The sequence below is a fragment of the Kryptolebias marmoratus genome, linkage group LG19, assembly GCF_001649575.2.
Source record: "Kryptolebias marmoratus isolate JLee-2015 linkage group LG19, ASM164957v2, whole genome shotgun sequence".
NCBI lineage: Eukaryota > Metazoa > Chordata > Actinopteri > Cyprinodontiformes > Rivulidae > Kryptolebias > Kryptolebias marmoratus.
The window spans coordinates 7,265,573-7,282,348 of NC_051448.1; the positions used below are offsets into that span (position 1 = coordinate 7,265,573).

General features: G+C 45.5%; 1 protein-coding gene across 3 annotated transcripts; it reads right to left on the reverse strand.

The window, feature by feature from the left end:
* Nucleotides 1–334: 334 nt before the first annotated feature.
* Nucleotides 335–15,990, reverse strand: tagapb (T cell activation RhoGTPase activating protein b). Of its 3 annotated transcripts, none has more exons than XM_037981400.1 (15): nucleotides 15,737–15,990; nucleotides 14,641–14,812; nucleotides 12,886–12,971; nucleotides 7,747–7,917; nucleotides 6,489–6,653; nucleotides 4,992–5,033; nucleotides 4,541–4,625; nucleotides 4,393–4,446; nucleotides 4,107–4,158; nucleotides 3,657–3,811; nucleotides 3,351–3,512; nucleotides 3,151–3,260; nucleotides 2,676–2,862; nucleotides 2,307–2,388; nucleotides 335–2,219 (listed from the first exon to the last, which is right to left on the reverse strand). In XM_037981400.1, the coding sequence occupies exons 2-15, from the start codon at nucleotides 14,716–14,718 to the stop codon at nucleotides 1,087–1,089; spliced, it is 2,562 nt and encodes an 853-aa protein (XP_037837328.1). In that variant the 5' UTR covers nucleotides 14,719–14,812; nucleotides 15,737–15,990; the 3' UTR covers nucleotides 335–1,086. The 3 variants fall into 3 exon arrangements, with proteins under 3 accessions (XP_037837328.1, XP_024860770.1, XP_024860772.1); XM_025005002.2 differs by lacking the exon at nucleotides 15,737–15,990 and adding an exon at nucleotides 14,948–15,225; XM_025005004.2 differs by lacking the exons at nucleotides 7,747–7,917; nucleotides 12,886–12,971; nucleotides 14,641–14,812; nucleotides 15,737–15,990 and adding an exon at nucleotides 7,078–7,188.
* Nucleotides 15,991–16,776: the final 786 nt, after the last annotated feature.

A 16,776-nucleotide genomic window follows, 5' to 3' on the forward strand; every position in this document is an offset into this window, starting at 1 on the left:
TTACAATTCTGCGATAATTAAGCCAACTTGTTGAGGAAGGAAACTGCGTTAAAAATATTTGAGAAAAGGAAGGAAGGAGCGGTGGCATCAGCTCATCGCGCTGTCACAGACAAGAGGAACAGCGATTCGGAGAAAAACCAAATCCGTCCATGTGACAGGGTCTGGTTTCTGAGTGTGCGCCAGAACACGCTGTTCTCTCAATGAGGCCCGCAGCCTGCTCTTATGCAATGCCTCTCGCAAAGGGAAGTGTAGTTATCTGCGCCTCTTTTTTTTGTTTTCCACAAATTTCACCTTTAACAAATATATTTCACCAAAAGAATGCAAGACGTCTTTCTCATCTTTTACCTTTTTATTTTCCCTTCATTTGTGAGGTGATCTAAAAACCATTTACAGATCGATTTCGGCGCTCTCAAAGAGCTCCGGACAAATATAAAAACATCTGTGTTTATCGGTGTCTCGATGTATTTACATTTTAGCATAAAACTTAAGAAAAAGCATAGTAAATCTTCATCAAAGTGCTTTAGTGTAGTGGAAGAGGAAGACCGTGAAAAGTGAAGTGCGTCGACAAAAAGCAAAACCCAAAAAAGACAGAAAAAAGTCAAACAAAAACACAAAACAATGTGCTGAATATTGTGTCATCATGGCTGCAAAAGTCCAAAACAACACATAGAAACTTAGCATATTTCATCCACAGTGAACTGTGTGTTTATAGCTTGTGATAGACTAAATATCTATCTTAATAATGTAATATTTGTACTTTTAAAAGCACTACTGAGCATGTGCAACCACACAGGCCGCACATGACTGACATTCATTCAAAATGAAAAAGTAAAAGCTTTTAAAAATAAAACAAAAAAAAAAGGACAAACACTTATATAAATGGAGCTGCTCAGTGTGACGAACTGTTGCACGATAAAAGCTAAGAGTTGGAGCCAAACGATAAACAGCTTCCTGTCTAACCTTTTAAATATACGACTGATGGCTCAGAGGAATTCCTGGTTTGAATTGTTCATTTCGGCTTCTCTCAGTGATATCAAACCAAAAACATCCCTCGGATTTGTTTTTATCTAATATGCAAACAGTAAATCACACATAAGACTCCTTGGCGTAGGAAAAGTCGTCAAACACGGGTTGGCTGCATCTTCGGGGCACGCCCTCCTGCTGACCCATGGATACGGACTCGGACATGGCTCGCGGGCGAAAAGGCTGCCGCCGCTCCACGGCGCCGTCCTGTGCCGTCTGAGCGAAGCAGTCCTGGTTGAAGAAGTAGTCTCTGACAGCCGGGGAGTCGTAGTTCACGGACGACGGGCGGGACCTCCTCTCCAGCGTTATGGCGTCTTGAACGGTCATGGAGCCGTAGCGTGGAAGGAGGCCCGCTTTCTGCACCGCCTGCTCGTACGTCGGAGGCCTGCAGGGCAGCTTGCTGTCCACCTGCTTAAACACCTCAATCGCCGACAGAGGCCGGGGTCTGGGCAGGAGCTCCGCCGGCGGATCCGCTTCGCTCTGCGAGTCCTCCTGAAGCGTCTCACACGGGAAGGACTTTTCCTTCTGAGAGTCCTTCTTCAGGCTGCTCCTGCTGAACGCCCCCAAGCTCCTGGTCCTCATCAGGACTTTGGAGGCGGCTCTCATGGACTGCGACCGCTTCTTCTCGCCTGAAATCGGTCTGGGAATGTCCTTCTCGGCGTCGGCTCTCTTGGTGCACCCCGGCGAGCCCATCGGGGAGCTGGTGAAGACGGAGCTCTCCGACTGGTTCGAGGCGGTGCTCTCCAGGGAGGAGCTCGAGCAGTCCTTGCCCATGTAGGGCAGCGGGTCCATGTTGGAGGTGCTGCTCAGTTTTGGGAAAGACAGAACCGAGTTGGCTCCGCCTCGACTCTTCAGCAGGAAGGAGTCGTCTGAGATCTGCTTTTTCAGAGGCTGCTCGTCGAACTCGCCCCTCTCCACGGAGCAGTCCTCGTGGCTCCTGGAGTGGCTGTGAAAGTTCTCCAGGCCGGCAGAGAGGTGAATGATGGGCTCAGAGCAGCGGCGGCTGACAGGCTTCTTCGAGTCGAAAGCGGCGTCGGACTGCCACGACGAGGCGGTCGTGCTCGCGCTGAAGGAGGAGCACGAAGACGACGAGCCGCGGTCTTCGTGGGCTGAACCGATCTTCTCTCCTGCCTCTCCATCGCCGTCTGGGTCGGTGCTGTCGTAGGCGGAGTCGTGATGCACCGAGGACAGGGAGTCTGAAAGGAAGGCACGATTAGACTCTCCTCGTCTTATAATGATGGCTTTATCTTGATCTTAACGAAACATAAATGCTTTTAATTTACCTTCATCGGTGTCCAACAAACTCGGGATGTTTTCTCCAAGAATCGTGAAGTTCTCCATCAGGAACTGAGTTAGCTCTGTGACCTGCGGAAAATCCGAAGAAGACACCTCGATAAGCAACAGGAATGATAAACAACGCTGGTGTTGGACGGGGAAAATTAATCTTAGATAAGTTCTAATCCCGGCGAATTACAGTGCCTTATCTGGTTTCAAAAGCTGTTTTTGTTTTTTTTTTTTAAATCAGCCCTTTGTTGCATCTGCTCAAATGCGAACTAGCTTGTGAAACCTCGTGAGGTTTTCTGCGCTGTAAAAACCACAGAGCTTCAAAGCACCAAAAGTGAGAGAGCAGATTCATATCGAGACTCTTTTACCTTCTGCATCTTCTCCCTCTGCCCATCCAGCGGGGTGTCGTCCAGCTGCAGCAGCGTGGGGCCGATGCACACCGCCAGGTTGTTCGCAGTCATCTGGTTGATGTCGGAGCTCCCGATGATGTGATGCAACACGCAGATTAGGTGCTGCAGGAGGACTTTGTTTGGCCCCGGCAGGTCATCGACCACCCTGATAAAAAAAAAGAAAAAAAGAGGAAGATTAACTTGGCGCTCTTTACTTGTTTCAAGTTTCTTCCCCTTTTCGACAGTGAAAGGCAGAAGTGGTTTGTATACGGCTAACGGGCGGACTTTTATAAAAGCCCACTCAGAAAAAACCCCACTGGAAGCTTTTAACCACATAACCAATCATGAAAACAGATGTTCTCCCGCAAAGAAATATCACAAATTCCATCAAATTAGGATGCGGGCACAGGAAATGGCCCAGAACAGACCTGTTGCCAGGCACGGACTTGCTTACTTTGTGATTTCCAGATCTCTTTGCTGGGCGTCTTCCTGCTCGAGAGCCGTTATCCACCTGCTGTAGAGCTCAGACCTCAGCAGGCTGCCAGGAAGCTCCTTCAGGAAACACTGTAAACGAGACGGAGAACGTATGAGACCCGCCGACGAATGGCAGAAATACAGTCGCAGGCGGATGGTGTTCGTCGCGTTTTGGCTTACTTTGAGGAGCCCAACGAGCAGATTGACCGGCTGGCCCTCCAGGTCCACGTCCGTGCCGTTGTCCAGCTGCTCTCTGATGTCCTTCATGAGCCGGTTGTTGCACGTTTTACGAAACACCCCCTCCGTGGACGGGCCTCTCTTCCTCAGAAGCACCAGCAGATCCTGGCAGGGAAAGGAGGAGGATGGTGAATAAACGAGTAGGTGTTAGTTATTCACAACTGCAGACCAGTTGTGCATCTAGAACGTCACTAAAATAGGAGGAAACTCAGCCAGGATGTGATTATGTGAGACGTGAAAGCAGCTTACTGTGATGGGTTTGGGGAGCGAGTCGTCGTCCGGGCAGATCTTGCAGAGAGGCCGTCCGAACAGCTGAGCCTTCGTGTCTTTCTCCGTTTGGCCCACTTTGTTGGTGGAGCCCTTTCTGAACTTCATCTTGCTCCGCACCACGTTCCACTTGGTTTCTAATGGAAGGAAAATCGTCGCGTCCATTAGCTTCGTTCGCTCCCATAGATTATGTTTTGGAATAAATGCAAGCCAGCAGCTCCAACAACACACGAAAGGCTCAGCGCACGTGGCACAAACAGGTCGTTTTGTTCACTTTGTACCCTAATCAGTCGTTATATTTCCTTTTTCTCCTTGTGGTTAATGTCTTAGCAAACCTAACAAAGGGCCCTCCTCCCTCTAGCAAAACTGCAGAGAGAGAAAACGCGAGAGAGAGAGAGAGAGAGAGAGACGTCTGCAGAGACTCAGACTCACCAGCAGGTTGCTTCTCGTCTTGATTGTTTGGCTGCTTCGACAGGGCAGAGACCTGGCAACAAAATAAAGAAAAGGAGATGTGGTGATGAGTGTGCAGGAGGAACATGCGCGTGTATGCAAAAGCAGAAGAAGAAGAAGAAGAAGGAGAAGGGGCTGTGCCATTCAAAATGTCTGCCAACGTGTGAATGAGTTTATGTAACCAGAGCGTCAAACATCATCCATTCACATCAAATTCATCTTTTAGGAAAAGTGTTTGTTTTTTTTATAAGCCGGGCTGGTTACTCACCTCAGGTAAAAGTTCAATCAGTTGCTCCATGCCACCTCCCGTTAGCGTTTTGTTCTACAAGAAAGTGGGACAGAAAAAGACGATTAATATGGCGGGGAGTCTTTTCGAGGAGGCGTCTCTGGCTTCAGCTGCACATCGGGACACTTACTGCGACGTTGCCGCTCAGCACCTTCATCAGGACGTCTGGGGGTGAAGAAGAGCAGCCGGTCCTCGCTTTTGCCTCTTTAATTTTCCTGCGGCGAGAGGGAAGGAAAAACGCACCCGTTTAGAAAAGCAGCATTTGCCGTTTATCACGTTTGTTTGGGGTTTTTTCTTTCTTTTTCTATCTTACAACTTAAAATAGGGGTTGCTGAATAAAGTTTAGGAGGCTTTAAGTTGTTCAAATAAAAACAGGTGGTCATTTATTTGCAGTTAGCTCCATAAAGGCCACATCATGAGCCCATAAACAGCATTTTGTTCTCATTTTTACTAAAGTGTTGACAGAAAGTAACGTATCTAAAGAGGGTTCAGTCCACCACATACAGTCCAACTTTCAGTGATAAAGCAGACTTAAAGTTTACAATCTGAACGTTAAATGTCGAGAATAATCTGGTTCCTACCTGTGAAGAGTATCTAACCAGCGTTCTTTCACCTCAGGAGAGCTGTGGGCGAAATAACAGCATGGTATGAGTTACTGATCCACAGCGAGAATCAAACCAGCTCCTCCGGGTGACAGTGGGTGGACTGAGAAGAAGCGTGCAGCCGCTGCCTCTTTTAACAACTCGGGTGGAAAGAGCCTCACAGTCATGGGAACAGGAAGCAGCGTCACGGCGTGCCCCCGACCAGACACCTTCCACTTCCTCATAGTCTGTAGCGCGGCTGCGGCGGCTTTCTGTCCACCGGTGGAAACAGGACGACGCGACGCAGACGCCGTCGCCTACGTGGTGGACGCCCGTGCAAGCTTCGCTTTTTAAAAACCCCACCTGAGCTCGTGTTTTTACGCCGGACGTCTCAGAAGGGACAGAGAGAGAAGGAGCGGCGCGTTCACAAAGTGAATCAAGCATCCAATGAGAGAAGGGCTTCTCGTTCTCAAACAAAACAACCCACCTGGGTATTAATCAGCTTCTTGGAATACATTAACGAGCTTCGGGGTTCGACTGCAACACGTTTGCGAGAAATGTAGGAGTCAGTGAATAACAGAGATTTGTCATCTGGTGCCACTTTGGGACCTTTGATCAGAAGTTCACAACCAGAAAAAAAAAAGCCCTTTTGTTTGTTTTGAGCCTGAAACACAAACCGAGCGAGTAAAATGACTAAGGCTTCTCCTGCGCTGCAGTCTTACAGTAAAACCTGGCGTTTCTTGCTAAAGTCAGCTCACATGAACGCTGGTTTGGTGGTAATGTCCAAACTTCCCTATTTTTTACTTGTTTTTTTGAGTTTTAGTCTTGTGATGCTGCCCGACGGCTTTCTCATTGCTGCTTCCCTTTTTCCCTAAAGGTCACAGATCTTGTGACCATTTACTACAATGAAGGGCGGAAGGTTTCGTACGTGTTCCAGCTACGTGTTCAATAAGAAACAAAAAGCTCACGCTTGCAGGTGAACTTATAATGTTTTATGCCTGAGCTTTAGGTCGTTAAAGACAAACATTGTTTTCTTGCTAGTGATGGAGGGCCGAGGCTTTTATTTTTTAACGATTCAACATAAACGAATCTCACTGCTTTCAACAAAGACCTGTTATAGTTGGAAGGAAAGCGTATCGTTCAGCACCTTTCACGTCAGATCTTATCGATAAAAAAATGATGGTATTTTACACGTAATATCACAACACATCGATTGTTAGTGCTTAAAGTACAGTAGGTGTTTCGGATGAGTCTCAACTACGACCGAATTTGAGATCAGTATCTGTAAAAACGCTCGTTTGTGAGATATTTTGCAAATACAACACGCAAACACACTGAGACACGGGCGGATACAGTTTGGAGCGGGGTGATAAATACGTTCAATGTGCTCAGCAGGTCAGTTCGGATCTTTAGAGACAAGAGAAAACGTCCCGATCACACCCAGAGCCTCACGGGTCCACGAACGAGCGGTTTGTCATCCTCCGCGTGGCCTCTCACCGAAAACACACGAGGCAGAAGGTGAGCGCCCAGGCCAGGACGAGAGTCAGCCTGAGGTCAACGTCTCCCACCGTCCCGTCCTCCTCCTCCCGCTCGTCCTCAAAGCCGTGAAGCCAAACGTCCTCCAGGTTCACTCTGTGCTTCAGGCGGTAGCTGGCTGTGGACCTGTGTCCGCGGAAGCAAAAAAGGGAAAAGCAGCCATTTTATTTGACTTTAATAGGTTCAGACGCTGAGACGGTGTTATTATAGTGAGGTAACTAACGGATGGAAGACGGCGTACACCGACCTGTCCACCAAACATCCGTCTTTTTCAGAAATCTTGACATCTTTAGTTTCCCCAAATGTCAACCATGGTTTTAACAGATGTTCTACCACAGCTACAAAAGGCTGATATTTTACGGGGCATTTCCCTCCGTTATTTAATCACCAAATGAAAGTTACAGCTCCTATGTGCACATGAGAAGACGGGACTGGAACGAACACGTGACGGAAGCAGTCCCGGCTTCTTCATCCACAACAAACTCAACGAGCAGAACGAAAAACGAGCCGTGCCGCTTTGAATCATCGAGTGGAAGCAGTTGTTGCTCACATGCATGTTTACTGCGGCGCGCTGTTGTCCCAGCTGTGCGCGCACCTACAGGAACAGTGGGCAGGTTGTGGTACAGAGATGACTGATTGTCCTCCCACTCGACAGCTATAAAACTTCCACTGGCTTCGGCGAACGGGTCAGATCTAAAACGTGTCAAGACAGCAGAGTTGTTTTCTATTAACTTAGCGGGCTATCAAACAGAATATATGTGAGGTGGGAGTGGGAGGTTTAATTACAATTAATGTGTAAAGTGTTCAAATTATCTCCTGTGAGAGCTATGAATGATCAAAAGTAAAAGCAACTCAAAGTTCTGTTTGGGTTTAAAGAAATTGGTTGTTTTTTTTAAGGGAATACCGTTGAGATTCCCCTCCCCAACGAACTTCTCCAAAATGGGAGCGCTTGCTTTCTTTTTCTATTCAGAGCAGAATGACTAAAGATAAATGTCGAGCGGCTCTGGGAGAGTCCCCAGCAGCCCAGTTTGTTTTTAAACTTCCTTTTTTTCACTCGGCAGTTTCAGCTGTAGAAACATAAAACATTCTCAGCAGCGTGTTTCTTACAAAACTGCTTTTACCCAACTCGTCTCGTGTTTCTGGTGAGCTCAAGTCTGGGTTTAAATTTGAGAAAATCCAAATTATCTCCAGCGACAAGGCAGGTCTTCACAGGTCTCACTTCAGTTTGGCGAAGACGACCGCGTAGCTGAAGAGGAACAGGTGTCGCTCCCTGGTCTTGGTGCCCTCCGTGACCTGGACGCGCTCGTCCAGCAGCAGCTCGCCGTTCTCGCTGGTCAAGCCGAGGACGAATGGACTCTGCTCCACGGACACCCAGCCTGGAGCCTCCTCCCTTGGAGACAAAAGGACACACAGGATGACAGGACGGTCCACAGCCTGACCAGTCTGATCTCTGGCCCCCCCGGGTGCCAATCAAAACGAGTCTGACGGAAATTCTCACATCCTTAAAATTTGCATATGATGGAAATTCACCACAGAGAAAACTGCTGAGTTTACAGAGGTGGTGTATGAAAACCAAACCAGTTCATCCGAATTATTAACAACATTTAACACGTGTAGAGATTTAAAGGGAACTTACTGCGCTCAGCTTCTTGCTTTTTATTGTTTTTCTTACTTTGGGAGTTTGTTTGTTTTGACTGCACTTCAGCTCTGGTTTCAAGCTCTTTAAAAAACAATCACTAATATAAGAATATATTAACACTTCAGATTTATTTAAATACTTACTATTTTGCTCACATGAAGAAACTGTAATACCAAATATTGTATAGCAACTGTAAAAAGCTTCTGCAGTCATTTAGGCTAATTATGTAAAATAAAATACTAATACTAATCAAAATGGTTGCATATCAACAAAATGCTAACATTTAGGCTTGCTATGGTTGTTCCATTTGCTCATGTTTATTTAATTATTCAAAAAGACGCCCAAGTTTATTATTTGACAAGCCAACAGGGAGAGATAAGATATAAGTAACAAGTTAAACATTTTGGTGAAAATAATTAAGCTGTGTGTGAAGTAACAAAGTGTAGCATAAGCGGCTAAGCTAACTAAGGTTAGCGATAACTAGCTACTTTGGTTTACATGCATGAAAAATGTAATCTTTACAGTTTTTGTTCTGTAGAAATTGTTTTGGATAGAAATATTGTAAATAATAATGCTTCTAAAAGTATAAATCAGTTGTTTTTTTGAGGAACCTGCTCAAGAGTACGAGTTAAACAAGTGTTAGCTTAGATGCTAGCATCCAGATAAAATCAAAACCAACCATTTTTCCTAATAACAAGCAACAGAAAAAATATTTTATACATGACCAGAGAAGCTATCCACTGTTAATCACAAATGTTAAAGATGTTTGTGATAAAAAACGCTTTAAAATGTTAATTTATTTAAAAAAAAAATTGCAGTAGCTACGTATGCTAGCTGATTAACGTTGGCGCATTTGTGGCCCCATTCAAAACTCCCATTGAAAAGTGTCTAATTTTCAAAAATTCAGTTAGTTGTGAGTTGGATTTATTTCTCCTGATTAGTGGACAATCTGTAACTTCTTAAATGCAAGTCCTCAAAGAAACACGTCTTCTTTCAAACCGGCTGGTCGTGTTAAGAAAAGTTCGTCTGGCGCCGTTACATTTAGTCTTCCTTTTTTTTAATAGACGTTAACCGTCTGAAGTCACAGTTTGCAGCAGATATGTGACAGACATGTACGCTTAAAAATTAATTAGCATACCATTGAAATAGATTGGTGAGATCTGGATTTGTCACAGTTAACTTGCAGAATGACTTTAGATGCAAAAAATACAGTTTCATATCTTATTTTATCAATAAACAGTTTGTTTTGGCTGAATTTGAACAATTAATTATAACTAAGAATGATGTTTTATGAAACATGTATGCATCTTGTCCTAATCATCCAGGGACTAAAGACGAATGTTCAAGTTTGCCACTTAAAAGTATATTTTAAACTATCAGTCGGAATATAAAGACCTCATCTGTCACCAGAAATGGAAACTGTAGTTTTGAACAGAGCACATTATAGGAACTCAATCAACCAATCTTCAAAGCAGAAAACCTTCCTACTCTGTGGTAAAAGTGCTAATAACTATTGTTCTAGACCATTATCATTACAAAACATGATTTAGTTTTTCCAGTAATGACTAGTAAATGTACCTTTCATCCTACAGTTTATTTTACACCATTTGCCCCTCACTGTAGAACGAGAATGCTTCTTTCTTTTAATTCTGGTCACTTTGTTTTTGCCCTGTTTTGTCTCCAACACGTTTAAATACAGATCAAACAAGTAAGAGTTTGTGTCAAGAGTTTGTGAAACCAGTTTTGGTGAACACACTTCCCACTGTTGTCTCAGTTGGGAGCAGAAATTCAAATTTTTTTCTACAGAGGTACTTTCCCTGTCACCTTTCAGCGGCCTACTGAAGATCAAACTGAAAACACCAAAGCGAGAACTTTCTGCGTTTCTCACTAAACAACCCAAGTGAAGAACACAGGTTTTATTTTTACTGCCGAGCATGGATGTTTACTACTGTACACCGTGATGACAGTTCGTGTTTTTCTGCATACATTAAATGGTTTTTGAGGCAAATCAATGGTGAGCAGGAAGCTAAATCAACCAGATCAGGGAATTGTGATCCTAATAATAGGATAATAGGCTCTAATAATAACAATAAAACTAGTTTTCTTTGAATAAAGTAGGCTAACTGGTAACTTATTACTACTACAAGCCTGTATTTGTGTTTGTTTTGCTTCGATCGTTCCCCTCAAATACTCAGTTATGAGATGACTAGCCATTAGCTCATCGATCCAGTCATAATGACACTTTTTTCTCTTTTCACAGAGCTATCTGCAGCAGGTAAGATATTAAATGTCCACAACTTTTCTGTAGAACCCCGTTTTCAAAAGATCTGAACCAAGATCTGTTGCTACTTTAGCTTTTTGCTACCCTTTTGCTACTTTTAGATACCAATTTTTTGTCTTTTAGCTACTCTTTTGGTACTTTTAGCTAACATTTGCCTCTTTTAGCTAGCCTTTTGCTACTTTTAGCTAACATTTGCTTCTCTTAGCTAGCGTTTTGCTACTTTGAATTTCAAGGAACCATTTTGCTACTTGCTATTTGCTATCCTTTCAGCTTTTAGCTAGTCTTTGATTCGTTTGTTTTTTAACAAGCCTTTTGTTATTTTCAGCCAGCATTTAGCTGTTTTTGGCTTTTAGCTGGTAGTAGCTCAGATTCAGCTTCTTCAGCAGATTTCAGCAGAGTCATTCGGCGCTCACTGACGCATGGTGCAGTAATTTCTTTAGCTACTAAAGGTGTATTAATAATATCCTTCTGAGTAATGAAGCAGGTTTTTTCCTCCACAGCAGCCATAACAAGAATACTCGAATGATGTCAAGTTTTAGCTGATAGTAATTATAAATAACTGGAGACCGGCTTTGTTTTTAGGAGTGAAAGGTAACCGCGCTGCAGTGAAACCACCGCCCCCGCTGCCCCCCGTCATGTTCAGGGGCGGGGGGATGTTTCAGATGTTTCAGGAAGCTCTCACCCACCTCTCCGGTGGTCCTCCAGCAGTTTGTGACGTCAGTCTTTGAAAGGTTAACCAAACACACCGGGGGAGATCCAGAGCCCACGGGTCTGACATGAGCAGCTTTCAAACAAGGCTGGAGGTGTCAGAAATATGACCTTTCCAGGCTGACGGAACGCAAAACCTCAATAAATAATGTTTGTTTTTTTAATTTATAAAAAATTATCAGCTTTTTCTACGAAGTTCCCGACATCCACGAGTCCAGATCTCTTCCACGGTTCATCCAATAACGTACAAAACGCAGATAATACACATTTAAAGGTATTTATTTGTTTTTGTTTATCAAGTCAGCTGCTTTGGAACATGGAAGAGAAGCACAGAAATCCAAAAACATCTAAAAAAACTACAAGTGAAACATAAAATAAGGTAAAGCTTGTGATTGAAAAGGAAAATCCGTCTGAGAAACGTGTCCAAAAAAAACCCCCCGCAAATTTTACTTTTAATACTTAAAAACGTGGTTTCATTTTTACCTGTTTACCTTATTTTGTTTAATCTGCCCTGTTTTGACCTGATTTTTTTTAATATATTCATTTTGTTAAACACTTTGATCACCAATATTGTGGATGTTGAAAGGACTGCATGAAGAAATTACTGATTTTAGTTCGGTGCCTCTAAATATTACGATGCTTAAATAACAAAAGAGCCGAACAGGAAATAAAATAAAAGTAGAAATTTGTTTAAAACAAAGATCTAATCCCTCAGAGGGCGTTTTGGGGACGACTCTCAGCTAAACTAAACTACTAAAACACCTAATTTTAGCTCAATATCTGTAAAACTGACTGAGTTATAACTATTTATGCGTCTAAGGTGCGTTAGCTGTGGCAGCCATCTTGAATCCCCCCCAAATCTTCCCTCTGGTTCATGAGATATTTTGCTAACAGACAAAGTGAAACAGAGTCTGCAGAAATTTTTATCAGCGTGTTTACAGGGACGTTCAGGTGTTTTTGTTTAAAAAAAAAGTGTTCCACGGCGTAAATCCCCCCCCCCNTCTGTGTCTGTGGTGTGATCGGGGTGGGCCGCCGGGGTGTGTGGGGGGGGACACACAGATGTTACACGTGGTTTGATCAGGGTCGCAGGAGGAAGCGAGGAGGGTTTTGTTTTTCTGTGAGCGGCGCACGAGGCGGGACTTTCAGGCCGGGTTTGTGGGTGCTGCCACCTGCCTGCCGGAGGCTGCGGTGAAAACAAACGTCTCTAAAAGAGGTCGAACCGATTTAACGGACTCCAAATTCAACGCGAGGTGAAGGCACCTCTTAGACGTGTAACAGATGGCCGCCTCCTGAAAGTTTCATTAAAACGCGTCCAGATATTTTGCTAACAGACAGAAAGTTTGAGCGAAGAGCTGGAGTATGCGCTGTGAATGACTCTCAGCTACTACCAGCGCCAACTTTTAGCTCCATATCCGTGAAGTTGACTGAATTGTAGCCATTTTGGTGCTCTAGGTTTATTATATTTAACAAAAAAAATGTTTTCCTTGAAGAAACCAGAGCAACTTTTAGACACGCTGAAAAGGAAGTTCAGTCCTAAAAAATAAGGTTCTTTTATTATCTTAATAAGAGCCGTGTAAGACCTTCGTCTGATTTTATTGTGTAAATATTTGACTTTGTTGTGATTTGGGTGCTTTTTGCTAATCGACCTTTGACCCTCAGAGGGGTTCGAGCTTAACCATCAGCAGATATCTGGTTGATATTTTATTAAAGCAAATGAAACTAATCCCCACCTGATGGGAGACCAGCTCATCCCCAGAGCTTTCCCAAAGACGAGGGATGGAGCCGAGCGCCGCCTCTGAGCCAAGTGTCTGAAGTGCTGTGGGAACAAACAGAAACGTTTCACATGAAATCAGATTTATTTCCCTCCAGAGGCAGAAAGTTTTATCTGCGTTTACGTCAGGTCAGATCAGAGTATGCGTTGGAGGTGACTCTCAGCGACTACCACGCCAAATTTTACCTAAATATCTGTAAAACTGACTGAATCGTAGCCAGGTTTGTGTTTTTCGAGGTCAGCTGGCTGCGGCGGCCATTTTGAAATGGTTGTACTTCAAAAGGTAATCAGCTGTAAAGGTACATCCAGTAATTACGTCCTGAAAGTTTCATTAAAATCCGTCCAGCGGTTCACGAGATATTTTGCTAACAGACAGGCAGTGTCGACTCGTAGTTAACGGCAAAATTTTAAATGGAGATCTTGTCTGAGCTGTTCGTGCTCAAAATATGTGTTGGTGCTCAGTCTCAGCTACTACCACACCAAATTTCAGATCAGTGTTTGTAAAAGTGACTGAGTTACAGTTATCTTTGCATTTTTAAAGTCAGTCAGCTGTGGCGGCCATCTTGAATTGGGTCGACACCGAGCGTTAATCAGTTGTAGACGTTCATTCAGTGATCCTTTTCTGAAAGTTTCGTTTAAAGTCGTCCTGTGGTTCATGAGATATTTTGCTAACAGACACAGGCAAAAACACAACTGTCAGCCTTTGCTTTTTGGCGGCGGGTGATGATGCAGCTGAACAGGTGTGCAGCCTTAAACAACGGATCGAGCAGCTGGGTTGGAATCTGAAGCAGAGCGCTCGTGCAGCTCGTCTGTGTGGTGAACTGACCCACAACGCTGCACGCTCAGGTCTGTCTGTGTGTCATGTTGGTGTTTTAGAAATCACGATCGGATTTAGATCTTCTGTACGAAATGAGCAAAAAGTAAAGTTCAGACGTCCATAGAAACGACTGGTCTGTGATCTGGTCCTGAGCGGGGATCATTCTCCGTCTGCTCCGAAACACACGATCGTTTGTTCGCTTGTTTGCAGGAAACACACACAAAAAAAAAGTGTTTCGGTGCCAAGCGAGGCTGCCTTTGTGGCTCTAATTGCCGGCCTGAGAAATGAGGCGAGGCAGAATGGGAGCCGAGGGAAAAAAAAAACAAAAAAAACAAACACGGCGTGGAACGCCCCAGACAGAAGCGAGGGTTCCCGCGGGCCGGGGCTCTGCCGCTCGGCGAAACCAAAACAGAGCTGCTGCTGCCAAGTCCCGAAACCGCCGAGCGCCACACGGACCAATCAGGTCCGTGTTTTCTGCTTCGAATGAGGCGAAGCAGGTGGACTTTAATGAAACTCTCCAAAGAGCCAACCTGATTCAATATGGCCGCCTTAGCTAACTAATCTGTGTCATGTCATGTGTCAGTCGATTCCACCGACACCGAGCCAACATTTGGTGTGGTAGTAGCTGAGAGTCACTCCCGACACATCCTCTGAGGGCTAAATACCGCTGAGCTGTGAGATTTTCAAGGTTCAACCAAAACAGCTTCTTTTTTTCCCCCAATATGATCACTTCAGTTTAAACCTCGGCGGCGGGTGACAGGCATTCTTTCAAGGACTGCTCGGCCTTTCTGTAAAATAATCTCATCTTGTCCGATAAAACTGTAAATTTTTGACTAAAAGAAGGAGCCTTGTGTTTATTCTGAGCGGATTAAATAATCGTCTGTTTCTGGAACTCACAGGACGCGTGAGGGAAATGGACGCGTCGTCGAAGCTCCCTCTCCTCAGTGCTGCGGTGCCGTGATCTGAAGGGTCCATGCCGGTGTCTCGGAGCGGGTCCTCGGGCCCCTCCAGGTGTCCCGGACCGGAGCGTCTGTCCTCGGTTCTCGGTTTGTTGAGGTAGAAGTTTCTGCTGAGAGAGAAAGAGAGGGAGGGAGGGAGGGGAAAAACAGCCTCCACTGAGTGCCGCTGCTAATGAGGGGTCTGAACAATGGAGGCCTGGCAGGCACACAAAAGAAGGGTGGAGAGGGGGTGCTGGGAGCCTGACCTGGACCCGCGGTGCCCCCTCTCCGGGAGACACCCCCCCCTCCCCTGGACTCCAGCAGGGGCGACTTCCTCCCAGAATGAGATCGCCGCGCGTCCAATTTGGGCCTTCCAGCCCGTCCCCGTTTCCAGGCAAATGAGGGTTTGACGGGCCGGGCCAGGCTGGACCGGACCCCCAAACAAACAGGTTTCCGTAGAGCTGCTGTTGGACGCCGCTTCACAGGAAACAGGTGCACACGGACGGAGCCACGGCCAGCCGCTCGGAGCACAACTCTCACTCAAACCTCAGCTCAAAATGAACCGAGTTTCAGCCATTTTTTCTGTTTGCGTCGGCTGATGTTAACCGGCTGCTAACTCAGCGAGTCGCAGACGAACATCCGGCGAATACTTCCTGAGAGTTTCGCTTACATCCGTTCAGCGGGTTCGAGAGATGTTTCGCCAACTCTCCCGGGCTGACCAATCACAGCGGAGCCTCCTCCTGTCCCGCTTCTCACGGAAACTAAACAACAATAACGGAGCTCTGTCCCCCCCGATATTCCTCACAGCAGATCTGACGTGTAAAATAACTCTTATTGTTCGGGGTTAACAGAGCAAACGTTTGCCCGATTTTAGCAGAAAACCTCGTTAATAAGCTTCAGAGAAAGAAGAGATGAGCTTCGTGGAGGTTAAACGACCTTCTGCTGTTATTAATACCATATCAGATAAATAACTTCTTAGTGTGCAGCTGGTGGGAAAAATGAGGCGTATTTCCAGCATTAAAGAGAATAAACGAGATATAAACCCTTCGTCTCACCTGATCTGCAGCGATGTCTCCGTGAACTCCAGCCAGGAGACGCTGAAAACAAACAAACAGAACCTTTCACCCCTCCAGTGGTCGTCATTCAGAGGTGGTTCTGGTTCTAGAGGATCCAGTTCAGTCTTGTTTGACGGTTTGTAAGACTCAGCGTGGAGTCCATTCAGAGGAGGCCCTGTTTTCACCACGGTTTCTGTCCGCGGCACGTTCTCTGCAGAACTTCTCAAATGCAGTAACCTGCAGTTTCCACAGGGTCAACCCGAACATTCCCCGAACCCCCTAATGTTCCACGATAACCCCCTAATGTTCCCTGGTATCCCCTAGTGTTCCCTAATAACACCCTAATGTTCCCTGATATCCCCCTAATGTTCCACGATAACCCCCTAATGTTCCCTGGTATCCCCTAGTGTTCCCTAATAACACCCTAATGTTCCCTGATATTCCCCTAATGTTCCCTGGTATCCCCCTAATGTTCCCCGAACCCCCTAATGTTCCCTAATAACACCCTAATGTTCCCTGATATTCCCCTAATGTTCCCTGGTATCCCCCTAATGTTCCCCGAACCCCCTAATGTTCCCTAATAACACCCTAATGTTCCCTGGTATCCCCCTAATGTTCCCCGGTGTTTCCTTATGTTTCCCTGTTACCCCCTAATGTTCCCTGGTATTCCATTATGTTCCTCGGTATCAATGTTTTACTCAGGTTATGATGAAATACCCGCACTGTAATTCAGTATTTTGTTCATTTCTATTAAAAGACATTTGAAGTAGAACCCGAGCAGCTGTGGTGAGGAACCCCGGAGAACGTAGTTTGGAGCCGTTTCCACTCTGCTGTCATCAACGGGTCCAAAGATCACCGGTCCGTCTGGCTACTTCAGGTACCCGACGGCGTTCTGTTTGAGATCTTTGCAACACTTTGTGGGTAAACTTCTCGACAAAGCCCTGCGGAGAGCTCAGGGAGGGGGGTGAAAGGCCAATAAAGCCTGCAGCTGATCTGGACGACGGGGGTACCGGGGGGATCTGGGGTCAGGGGGACACTGA

Bases quoted from the DNA above. Each gene is read 5' to 3' on its own strand.
- tagapb (XM_037981400.1), bottom strand. From the start codon at position 14,718: ATGGACCCTTCAGATCACGGCACCGCAGCACTGAGGAGAGGGAGCTTC. The intron at 4,159-4,392 runs GTGAGTAACCAG...TTTTGTTGCCAG, and splicing joins TGATTGAACTTTTACCTGAG to GTCTCTGCCCTGTCGAAGCA. The intron at 2,863-3,150 runs GTAAGCAAGTCC...TTTTTTTATCAG, and splicing joins AGAGATCTGGAAATCACAAA to GGTGGTCGATGACCTGCCGG.